This window comes from Babylonia areolata, chromosome 16 (genome assembly GCF_041734735.1).
Source record: "Babylonia areolata isolate BAREFJ2019XMU chromosome 16, ASM4173473v1, whole genome shotgun sequence".
Taxonomy (NCBI): domain Eukaryota; kingdom Metazoa; phylum Mollusca; class Gastropoda; order Neogastropoda; family Buccinidae; genus Babylonia; species Babylonia areolata.
Genome location: NC_134891.1, coordinates 20,750,416 through 20,762,915, shown reverse-complemented (window position 1 = coordinate 20,762,915; position 12,500 = coordinate 20,750,416). Strand labels below are relative to the sequence as shown.

The 12,500-nt window shown below is 45.3% G+C and overlaps 1 protein-coding gene across 2 annotated transcripts in view; it reads right to left on the bottom strand.

Moving 5' to 3' along the window:
• Positions 1 to 12,500, bottom strand: part of LOC143291229 (zinc finger protein 704-like) — a 25,975-nt gene that overhangs the window by 4,907 nt on the left and 8,568 nt on the right. The window contains exons 2-4 of one of the 2 annotated variants that reach the window (XM_076601000.1): positions 12,401 to 12,500; positions 10,621 to 10,835; positions 1,203 to 1,303 (exon numbers count right to left, since the gene is read on the bottom strand). The exon at positions 12,401 to 12,500 is cut by the window's right edge and continues 76 nt beyond it. In XM_076601000.1, coding sequence (XP_076457115.1) covers positions 1,203 to 1,303; positions 10,621 to 10,835; positions 12,401 to 12,500 — 416 coding nt within the window. The remainder of the gene's footprint in view (positions 1 to 1,202; positions 1,304 to 10,620; positions 10,836 to 12,400) is intronic. The other variant, XM_076601001.1, reaches the window with a different exon arrangement.

Here is a 12,500-nt window from a genome sequence, read left to right as displayed (position 1 = left end):
CTTGTATTTATCAAAATCACACATTCTGGCAATGTTACAGCTTTTTTTTTTTTTTTTTTTTTTTTTGGTCATACACTGGTTAGACAACTTCTGTATACCATGGCATGACCATGGTATTACTGGTAATCATGGCCCACAGGTTATTAAATATCGTTACCATTCAATGCTGCAACGGCGGCATGTAAACACTTAATTGTTTAAAAATCTGAAGCAGTGATTACTGGATTTTTTTTTTTTTTTTTTTTTTTTTTTTTTTGACTGTTCAATCAGAATCCAACAGTGATTACTGGATTTAAAAAAAAAAAAAAAATATATATATATATATATATATATATATATGTGTGTGTGTGTGTGTGTGTGTGTGTGTGTGTGTACTGTTCAATCAAAGAGTCCAGCAAGACTATAAAATGCAACACATTTTCCAATCCAAATATTTTTCATTACACAAGAGATTTTTAGGCAAAAGGATATAGATGCTTAAAGCCATATATGGTATGACATGGCTTTGTGTGGTTTGCCAGGGAGTGATTAGCAAAGATATCATATTTTGAAAAGAAAACCAAAAAAAAAAACCGTCTTTTTCTTTATTCAAACTTCTGACAGGCATAATAGCCGAGTGGTTCAAGCGTTGGACTTTCAATATAAAGGACCCAGGTTCGTATCTCGGTAACGACACCTGGAGGGTAAATGGTGGAGATTTTTACGATCTTCCAGGTCAACATAAGCACAGACCTGCTTGTGCCTTCATGTGTATACGCAAGCAGAAGATCAAATACGCTCATTAAAGATTCTGTAATCCATGTCAGCATTCAGTGGGTTATGGAAACAAGAACATACCCAGCATGCACCACGCCTCCGAAAACGGAGTATGGCTGCCTATATGGCAGGTTAAAAAACGGTCATAAGCGTAAAAGCTCACTCGTGTACATACAAGTGAACGTGGGAGCAGCAGCCCGAACGAAGAAGAAGATTCAAACTACTGAACGAAAAATCACCATTAAACTGAGAGGTGAACTGCACATTCTATAATCTTGATACTAATGATAGTTAAAAAATTACGTGAGAAAATCATTTTATCAAAATATTACTGTAAACAATTAAATGCAAATGTTTCTAATACGCATTGTACAAGGATAGACTGCGCGCTATTCTTCAACAGGTGTCTGCTTCAAGAAATTCCGTCTTCATGGGGGCAAACTTACTCAAAGTGAGCTCGTCGGATGTGTCTCTCGATGTCATTGCACGAGCCACACACTGTTAGGCATCCACGCCACGTGCACCGGTACTTCACTCCTTCATCACCCTGCAACATCAGTCACAGTTACATTTATTCATCATTGTTGTTCACAGCCCAGCTGACGTCAGTGGCCCACATCAGGGCTGACACACAGAATGTTGATCATGTTACAATGTTGGAACTTGGTTAAAAAAAAAAAAAAAAGAAATTCTTTTATGAAAAACCACCTGGAAAAATAATCAGGCATAAGTACAATGATATCCATGAACATAAACCTATGATATATGCCTCTGACACACTGACCATCCTGTCATTTTTTCACCAGGAGATTAAAAAGACTTGCCTGAACTAAACATAATCATGCAATACATGATACACCAATTTAAAAACAGTAACAGACATACAAAACAGATACATATATATACGTACACACACACACACACACACACACACATATATATATATATATATATATATATATATCAACTGGCAAGTAACATGTCCCAAATGCAAAAAAGAGAAAAAGAAGTTTGTAAGTGATAAGAATTGTCCTGAGTTTTACAGACTTTAGAGTAGAAAACATTAGTGCAGCTAAAATCACTCATAACCCAGGCCCATGAGTGATTCATGAACTTTTTGTTCATTGATCTTTTACGTTACTGATCTGTAAACTGACAATTAGATTTTCTCTAAGAGCGATGGTTTGTGCTTGCGCGCAATTTCAACTGTGTAGAACTGGCTGGTGTTCTGGCACATGTATGTGATTCAAAACCTGTAAAAAAAAAAAAAGACTTTTTCTAAGGACGTAAAGTATCAAAAGACACAAAAAACAATTCTGTAACCTGACAAAAACTGTTTATTAGCAGTTCCATACAAAGCAACAGCAAAGTGAGAGCTGTATTTTCAATGGTTTCTCCAGTCAATGGGAAATCATTTACAGCTTAGTCTTTTGTGAAGGACTATGACTCTCAAACCAGGAAGCAAAATTGCACTGGCTCTTAGTTCTGCAGCCTTGTGGGCTAGTTGGCCTTTGGGAACCATTCTCCAACAGCCAACTGTCCTGAAACCCTCTTGGCCGAGAGAGTGGGGATGTAACTTGGGCAAGACACTCTCCACTATAATCAAGTTCTAGCCCAAATAGTCGGAACAGCAGTTGCCTCCTCTGCTGTTCTGATGGTCATAGTCGGACACGACTGACTATCATATATGAGGTCATTGTGGACTATGTGCATTGTACGAGTATCATAAGCAAACACCACCTAACCTTTTCTGATCACTCAGGGTGGAGAAAAAACAGGATTACTGACCTGCACTATAGCGCAATAACATGAACAACATGCCAAAGCAGCGACCCACAGAACAAGCCTGCAATTTGGCAGCACTTCATTAACCTAGGTAAACCCTTTGTGTTAGTGTGTGTGTGTGTGTGTGTGTGTGCACGTGTGTGTGTGTGTGTGTGTGTAAGTGACGAGTGAACGAGTGTGTGTGTGTGTGTGTGTGTGTGAGTCATGAGTGAATCTCTGTGTGTGTATGTGTGTATGATGTCTAGGTGTGTGTGTGTGTGTGTGTGTGTGTGTGTGTGTGTGTGTGTAATGAGTGTGTGTGTGTGTGTATGTGTGTGTGCGTGTGTGTGTGTACATTGTGTGTGTGTGTGTGTGTGTGTGTGTGTGTGTGTGTGTATGTGTCTGTGTGTGTGAGTCTCTGTGTGTGTGTGTGTGTATTTGGGGACAGAAAGGGGTGGGGGAGGGGGGGGGCAGCGGCGGTGGTGAGGGGGGGTGGGTTGGGGGCTGAGGGGGGGTATAATGAGTGAATCTCTCTCTCTCTGTGTCGGAGGGGGGGGGGGGGGGGGGGGGGGAGAGGAAAGGGATGGGGACTGACCGAGTAAGTCACAGATATACACAGATATATATATATATATATATATATATATATATACAAGAAAAAGACTAGACACAGTTAGGGGGAAAAAAATTATGAAAGACAAAGAGTTCTCTGTTGCCAAGGTCAGAAAGAAGGACTTTTCACACATAAATGACACCATACCTCATGTCACCACTACCTGAACCTCCTGGAGTGAGGGGAGGGGTATGGTGGGGGGGGGGGGGTTGGGGGGGGGATAGTGGGGAGAGTATATCCCGGCAAAACTCTGACGTGGCAATGATGCAATACTTCACCCTTTTGTTTTTTCTTCTTATGCAACAACATATGGCACCACTTTTTTTTGGGTGGGGGGATTGGGGTGGGGGTGGGGGTGGGGGGGGGAGGGTTGAGTTTAACACCCTTTCGGCTGTTGCATCAAAAGGTCAAGTTGTTCTAGGAAAAGCTTTTTTTTTTTTTTTTTTTAACCTTAAAAGATCTTTTCTTTTCTTTTTTTTCTTTTTTTTTTTTTTTTACACTAATGGCAGCTCTCCAGCTCCATTCTACTCTCTGTTTCATCCTCCTTGTTCTTGTCTGACAAACTGGTGCAAGTTCTACAGACTTTCAGAAAGATCCCTAGAAAAAAAAAAATACATGATAGAACTTATGTGAAGTGTTCTAGTCAATGTGTTCATGTATACGCTTTGTAAACAACTAGCAAAAATCACACCAACGTAATCAGTTTCCATCAAACATTAGTGATGCATTGTACTACTGGTAGTATACAAAGCGTATACATAAACATTCACTTGATCACTTCACGTAAGTCATATCATTCTTTTTGGCAAGGGATTTTTCTTAATTTGTATTTGTATTTGTATTTCTTTTTATCACAACAGATTTCTCTGTGTGAAATTCGGGATGCTTTCCCCTGGTTTTTTTTCCTGCATGCAGTTAAATTCATTTTTCCTATCGAAGTGGATTTTTCTACAGAATTTTGCCAGGAACAACCCTTTTGTTGCCATGGGTTTGTTTACATGCACTAAGTGCATGTTATCAGCATACCGTCCTCAGTTTACCGTCTCAGACTAGCGTCCAGACCACCACTCAAAGTCTAGTGGAGGGGGAGAAAATATCGGTGGCTGAGCCGTGAATCAAACCAGCACGCTCATGTTCTCTCGCTACCTAGGCGGACGCGTTACCTGTAGGCCATCACTACGTTAATATAAAACAAATCTGACAAAGGCCATAATCACAAAATAAACAAATACGTAGATATACATTAAAGCATAATAACATGAAAGACACGGAAAATGAAAATGACTGAAATAAAATGAGAAAAAAAAATGGGCCACACTCGACAGACATGGACAAACACATGTGCACACTCACACAAGTGTGCAAATGCACACACACACAAACACACCCACAGTGCGCGCGCACACACACACACACACACACACACACACATATATATATACATACATACATACATACATATATATATATATACATAGATATATAGACAGATAGATATGCAACAATCTGAACACTGAATAAATGTCAAATAGGATGACGGAAAAATGACTCAGAATCTATTCACACACACACACACACACACACACACACACACAAACCGTGAAGGAAGGAAACACCCCACCCACCCCTATCCCACACAAGTGTGCCCTCTTGGTCTTGTGACTGTACCCGAGTGAAGACTTACACCAGCAGTCACAGAGACAAACTTAGTTTCTCTTCAATCATGTGATTATGGTTAACTGAAGGTACTTAATCCACTACAAACACTCAGCCCCCTCTCAACCCCCAACCCCCTCTCCCCACCACACACACACAGACATGTAAACACACACACACACACACACACACACACACACGCTCAGGTACACACACACCCCCCCACACACACAGTAGGGTTATACAGGTTAAACACACACACACACACACACACACACAGACAAGTAAACACACACACATGCTCAGGTACACATGCACCTACACACACACACACACACACAGAGCAGGGGAATACAGGTAAAACACACACACACACACACACACACACACACACACAATGATTTTCTTTCCAGTTTTAACCGGACCACAAGGCAGCCTACCCCAAACAAAGGTTTGGAACAAAACATTATCAGGTGACCCGTTTCTGTGTGTGACCACCAATACCAGATCTGTTATCTATAAAAAAAAATATAAAAAAATAATAATAAAGTATATCGTGAGTGTATCTGTGTGTGTGTGTGTGTGTGTGTATGTGTGTGTGTGCACGCGTGCGTGTGCATGTGCATTTGTGTATGAGCGTATGTGTGTGCGTGTGTGTGTGTGCGTGCACATGCAAACTTATTTCTCTGTGTGTACTCATGTTTGAGGTGTGTGTGTGTGCGTGCAGACACGCATGTGTGAGTGTTTATGCAAGCCCATGTATGCACACACATAAGAAGTGTGTGTGTGTCTGCGCATGCGCGCACAACAGTATGTGTACAACATGCATGCTAAAAAGAGTAATCTGATCTGTTACACACACACACACACACAAGGAAAATCCTGTCTTCAATGACACGACAATTTCAATGACTTCAGTGACATGTACACTGACACGGTCACTCAAGGATAAAACTGGTGGGATTCTATTACTCACACCTACGTGTACAATGGTTAGAGCGTCAGACTTTACATTATGTAGGTCTGAAGGTGTGTGTGTGTGCGCGTGTGTCACTCTGTGTGTATGTGTGTGTGTGTGTATATATGTGTCACTGTGTGTCTGTGTGTGTGTGTGTGTGAGCAGAGAGAGAGAGAGGGAGATTAGTTGTTTTCATCTGTAGATAGCTTCTCATTAAAAAAAAAAAAAAAAAAAAAGTAAATCCGAAACAAAACGCTGTGTTGGTTTATGGTTTTACTAATCTATCACAATCTTCTCTCTCTCTCTCTCTCTCTCTCTCTCTTTCTTTCTTTCATTTTATCTCCAGACATTCAACTCGTATTCTTTTCATTTATTTATTACGCACACTTCGTGACATTTGCCACAAACTTATTCAGCCCCTTGACCAGTCAACACATCAGTAAAGGGCCATCACTTCACTGAGAAATGATGGAAATTACTAGTCAACATGACAGTCACCATCCATTAAACGCACTTTTTCTGGGGCAGCATTACTTTTGTTGGGAAATTCAATTTTACATACACAGGTTCACCAAAAAGTAGAAACTTCCTTTCAAAAGCCTTGCCACTCTGATCTCAGGGAGCAAGTTAGGAGGTTTGGTTTGGGTTTGCCAAGTGCTTTGGGGGCGAGGGGGGGGTCGTGTAGGGGGGAATCCTTTTTTTTTTTTTTTTTTTTTTTAAATCCTACCTGATTGCCATTACTTACTCCCTTCTTGTAACATTAAATAAGCAGATCTAAAGATTCCGTTTTGTCCATCATCTGTGTCAGAGTTTGTCCCTTGTAGACTGATCAATAATAATAATAATAACAATAATAATGAGTTGCAGTTACTCTCTTCAAGGTTTAGTGATTTTTTTTTTCTTTCTTTTTCGCGATCTCTTTGTGTTTCATTTCTGACGGCTTTCTTTTGTCTGTATAATACTGTTACCAGCCCACTATCCCTTCAAAGTTTCACTAACACGACCCAATATCGCGGAATGCCGGGCCAATACGAATCTCGGCATCTTTACAGCAACGAATAATTATGTCGGTAATGGTGGAAAACCTTAGCAAAACGAGTGATGTGAGGTGTCGCAATGCCCCGGGAAAAGAAAATGATGTCAGCACCACCCACGTGATCAAAACAAAACGCACACGCGCTGGCCGCGTGCACACGCCCTGTGTCACGGTTCGTACGTAAGCCGGCCGCAAAATCGTTCACGTGCTGATATGCAAATTATCGCCCACAACGTTAACAACTGCTGGCGCGTGCTTCGGTATCTGTGTGAACGATACGTAAACAGTCCGAGTACACATAACAAGGTGTTTTTTTTGTGTGTGTGTGTGTGTTTTTTTTACCGACAAGAAATGCCCCGTTTGTGACTGGAACTGCGAACGACGCAGTTTCTTCCCTGCAAACAAGCCCGGGTTCAAGGCCGGCCGGGGTCGGCGCGGAGGAAAACAAGGCGCACTTTCCACCACCACCGGTTGTGGCTGCTGCGAGCTAAAAATAGACCCGTCGCCTTGAATGACCCTGCCGACGGTTTATCAGCTGACGAGAAATGGGTCAGACATGTTTTCCAGCTTCCCAACGATGCTGGACAAACTCGCATTAGTCAGATTTTTTTTTTTTTTTTTTTTTTTTTTTTAATCCAGTCCCTTTAAAAACCAGTTCTATTGATAGAAGCCGATCAATAATGTGTCGGGTTTGGGGGGAGGGCGTTATTTTCTTTCGGCGACTTGCTGCAAGGCACAAACGTTCGGAGTTCAGACAGCGAACAGTGGGGAATAGGGGAGGGTGAACACAGAAGAATGTCGGTCACATCAAAAGCACGCACAGTGCCACTGTAAAGATCGTGGCAACCGGCTCGAAATCAGTCACGCTGGAATGCCGCGCGTTGATAAAGTACAATTCATAAGTTCACGATGGACACTACATTGGAAAACGAGAAATAGAGAAGGAAAGAGATCTGCGAAGAAGGACAAGAGAAAGGGATGGAAGAGGACGAGAGAGTGGAGGGTGGAGGATGGGTGCCGAGGATGGGGGAGCAGGGGGGGGGAATGGGGGAGGGTGGTAAAGAGGAAGGATGAGAGAAAGGGGGAGGGGTGAGGAGGAGAAGAAAGAGCTCAGAGAGAGACAGAGAGAGCCAACAACTTAATGTTTGTTGTACATCGTTAGGGCTATATGCCTTTGTATGAATTACGCAGGTTTGGGAAGGGGGAACTAGGGCTGGAACGGTGACAGGTAAATTTGTAAATCAGAGAATGAGAGAGAGAGAGACAGGGAGGGGGCATTGGGAACTAAAGAGAGCCAGAGAGGGAGGGGGGCATTGGGAACTAAAGAGAGTCAGAGAGGGAGGGGGGCATTGGGAACTAAAGACAGCGAGAGAGGGAGGGGGGCATTGGGAACTAAAGACAGCCAGAGAGGGAGGGGGGCATTGGGAACTAAAGAGAGCCAGAGAGGGAGGGGGGCATTGGGAACTAAAGAGAGCCAGAGAGGGAGGGGGGCATTGGGAACTAAAGACAGCCAGAGAGGGAGGGGGGCATTGGGAACTAAAGACAGCCAGAGAGGGAGGAGGGAGGGGGGCATTGGGAACTAAAGACAGCCAGAGAGGGAGGGCGGCATTGGGAACTAAAGACAGCCAGAGAGGGAGGAGGGAGGCGGCATTGGGAACTAAAGACAGCCAGAGAGGGAGGGCGGCATTGGGAACTAAAGACAGCCAGAGAGGGAGGGGGCATTGGGAACTAAAGAGAGCCAAAGAGGGAGGGGGGCATTGGGAACTAAAGACAGCGAGAGAGGGAGGGGGGCATTGGGAACTAAAGAGAGCCAGAGAGGGAGGGGGGCATTGGGAACTAAAGAGAGCCAGAGAGGGAGGGGGCATTGGGAACTAAAGACAGTCAGAGAGGGAGGGGGGCATTGGGAACTAAAGACAGCCAGAGAGGGAGGGGGGCATTGGGAACTAAAGAGAGCCAGAGAGGGAGGGGGCATGGGGAACTAAAGACAGCCAGAGAGGGAGGGGGCATTGGGAACTAAAGACAGTCAGAGAGGGAGGGGGGCATTGGGAACTAAAGAGAGCCAGAGAGGGAGGGGGGCATTGGGAACTAAAGAGAGCCAGAGAGGGGGGGGGGCATTGGGAACTAAAGAGAGCCAGAGAGGGAGGGGGCATTGGGAACTAAAGACAGCCAGAGAGGGAGGGGGCATGGGGAACTAAAGACAGCGAGAGAGGGAGGGGGGCATTGGGAACTAAAGAGAGCCAGAGAGGGAGGGGGCATGGGGAACTAAAGACAGCCAGAGAGGGAGGGGGCATTGGGAACTAAAGAGAGCCAGAGAGGGAGGGGGGCATTGGGAACTAAAGAGAGCCAGAGAGGGGGGGGGGGGGGCATTGGGAACTAAAGAGAGCCAGAGAGGGAGGGGGCATTGGGAACTAAAGACAGCCAGAGAGGGAGGGGGGCATTGGGAACTAAAGACAGCCAGAGAGGGAGGGGGCATTGGGAACTAAAGACAGCCAGAGAGGGAGGGGGGCATTGGGAACTAAAGAGAGCCAGAGAGGGAGGGGGGCATTGGGAACTAAAGAGAGCCAGAGAGGGGGGGGGCATTGGGAACTAAAGAGAGCCAGAGAGGGAGGGGGCATTGGGAACTAAAGACAGCCAGAGAGGGAGGGGGGCATCGGGAACTAAAGAGAGCCAAACTGACCGAAAGACAAATCAGTGGACAGGGTGAGAGTGAGAAAAAGAGATATCGACAGAGAGAGGGAGGGTGAGTGGAATGGAGAGAGAGAGGGAGATCATGGGGAGAGGGAACGAAAGAGAGAGAGAGAGATAATGAGGGTGTCACACACACACACACACACACACACACACACACTCGCGTGCGGCACCGGCGCACACCGCACACACGCGCGCACGCACTGAGAGAGAAAGAAAGGGAAAGAGCCAGAGACTGACAGAAAGAGAGTCAAGAGACAGCGATTCAACAATGAAGGCGGAAAGAGTTCGGTTACGTTACGTTACGTTACGTTACGTTACTCAAGGAGGCGTCACTGCGTTCAGACGGACAAATCCGGCATGTACATAATTCTAATATCCGCTACACCCGACATCTCCTGCCGGCGTAACCGTACGCGCTTTGTCAGGCCTTGAGAGAGGGACAGAAAGAAGAAAGACAGAGAGAAAGAGACTAAGAGATTCAATGCCGTAATACACCGACTTCCCGCCAAGCAGGTGCCCTCCTGGATAACCCCCAGGAACTAGGACAGCCACAAGTCACGTTGTTTGCCAAGTCCAAAGGTTGCTTCCGGTGTGTGTGTGTGTGTGTGTGTGTGTGTGTGTGTGTGTGTGTGTGTGTGTGTGTGACTGTGTTGTGTGTGTGTGTGTGTGTGTGTGTGTAGGTGTATGTGTGTGGGAGGGGGTAGGGAGGGGAGGAAGGTGACTCTGTGACTCAGTGTATGTTTGTGTGTGTGTGTGTGTGTGTGTGTGTGTGTGTGTGTGTGTGTGTCATGTGTGTGTGTGTGTGTCACATGTGTATGTGTGTGTTTCACCCTTATTTCCCTGTGTGTGTGAGAGAGAGAGAGAGAGAGAGAGAGAGAAAGAGAGAGAGAGTGTGTGTGTGAGAGAGACAGACAGACAGATAGACAAACTAACCAAATCACACACACACACACACACACACACACACACACACACACACACACACACCACTGAACACACACACACACACACACACACACACATGATATAATTTGTTCTCACCCAGACACCATAACTCCACCACCCCCTCCCCTCCCTTCCCTACCCACGCCCCCTCCCACCACCACCATTCCCCAAATCCATACCACCCACACCTCTACACCTCACCTGTGCACTGTATCCTGCAGGCGAGAGCAGCACACCACCTGGATCCTCGTGGCGGTGAAGATCAAAGGCAGCAGGTGCACTCTCGCTCAGGTGTGCGTGAGGCGGAGAGGGGTCATCGTGCTCCGAGTGACCGCTGTAGAAGCCACTGCTGGCGATGCTGCTCGACACATAGCTGTGCTCCTGGCTAGGTTCGAACACGGGGTCTGTCGCCACTGCTGCATCAATCATGAAGAGTTGGGGGAGTGGGGGGTGGGGGTGGGGGGTTAAAAAAAGAAAAAGAAAAAAAAAAGATTCAGTGCTTCTTTGTGTATGTGTGTGTGTGTGTGTGTGTGTTGTGGTGTTGTGTGCGTGTGTATGTGTGTGAGTCTGAGTGTGTGTGTGTCTGTGTCTCTGTCAGTCTGTATGTGTTGTATTACACACTGTTTTTCACCCACTTTTTCCTCATGCCCCCCTCCCCCCCCCCCCCCCCAAACACACACACCCTCTCCCTCACGTCGACACTGGACCCCATGGTTGACTTCAGTTCAGTGCACTGTCTTCCTTGTGTAAACCAGTCAGAACAGTACAACACACGCATGCCCCACTCATCCACCCAATGCAACATCACATGTTGACACCCCCCAACACCCACACCCCACCCCCAGCTCTGAGTCTCTCTCGCTCTCTCTATCTTACTCAGTGGCTGAATAGGCCTAAAACCAATCACTACCATCGCCATCAGAACTCTGACCACCATCAATGCAAAAGTGTGCAACGAAGTTGAACCACACCATGAGGTGGCGCAACCTCAGAATTACGGTTTGAGTGTGCGTGCCAGCTACCTGGGCTAATCAGTTCATGTCGGCAAACTCATCTGGGTTTCGGTCGCTCAACTTACCACTCGCGTCATTCAGTTGATGCTTGCTTTTGTTTGCGTAACTGATTTCAGTTTTAAATCCCTTGATGGGATACCTGTTCTATGATACGGTATAACCTACATCACAGTTCATTTTATATATATATATATATATGCAAATAGTAAAGAGTGGTAACTCTCTCCATTCACAAGGTACACAACTTCAAGTCAGTACTGCTTACGCTACTGATTCAGCTAGCACACAGGTAAATAAAAGTACATTGGAACAATCCCAGACACTTCCTCAAAAAAGGAAGCGCCGGGACTGTCCTTATACCGATGATTTGAAATGTGCACACAGCAGCAAAGACAGATAAGCTTTTATTCAAGACTGGCATTGCCTCTTTAATCCTGAACAAGCCACACAGAACACATGGACAATACAGAACAAACACATGGTTGCCTCAGTGGTTTTTCAACTGGAAATTAACAATAATGAGGCCAGGAGATGAAATGATTAACAAATAGTAAAGAGTGGTAATTCTCTTCATTCACAAGGTACACAACTTCAAGTCAGCGCTGCTTACACTACTGATTCAGCTAGCACACAGGTAAATAAAAGGTACATTGGAACAATCGCAGATGTCAACCCCTACCATAGTACAAAGGGGGATTGTGGATTCTCTCCACCAGTAGCCCCACCCCCATGTAATGTATGCATGTTTTATATCAGTCTATTTGTATTCAAACAGGCATTGTGATAAAATTGATTATTGGTAATCCGTGCAATTTAAGAACCTGTACATTGTTGACATTACTGAACAGACGGCATTAAACAGATTGCAACTCAACATCTGGTCTGTTATTCGATTGTAATAACTACGACTCCACACCCTGTACTGTCGTTCCTCCCGTTTATCCCACCCCACCACCCCCTTCACGTACCTCTGGACTGTTGGAACTGTGTGTTGCTGAAGGGAGGCGACTTTGGGCTGACCGACAGTGACGTCAGTACCATGGCAGCGATGGTCTCGTCCATCATGTC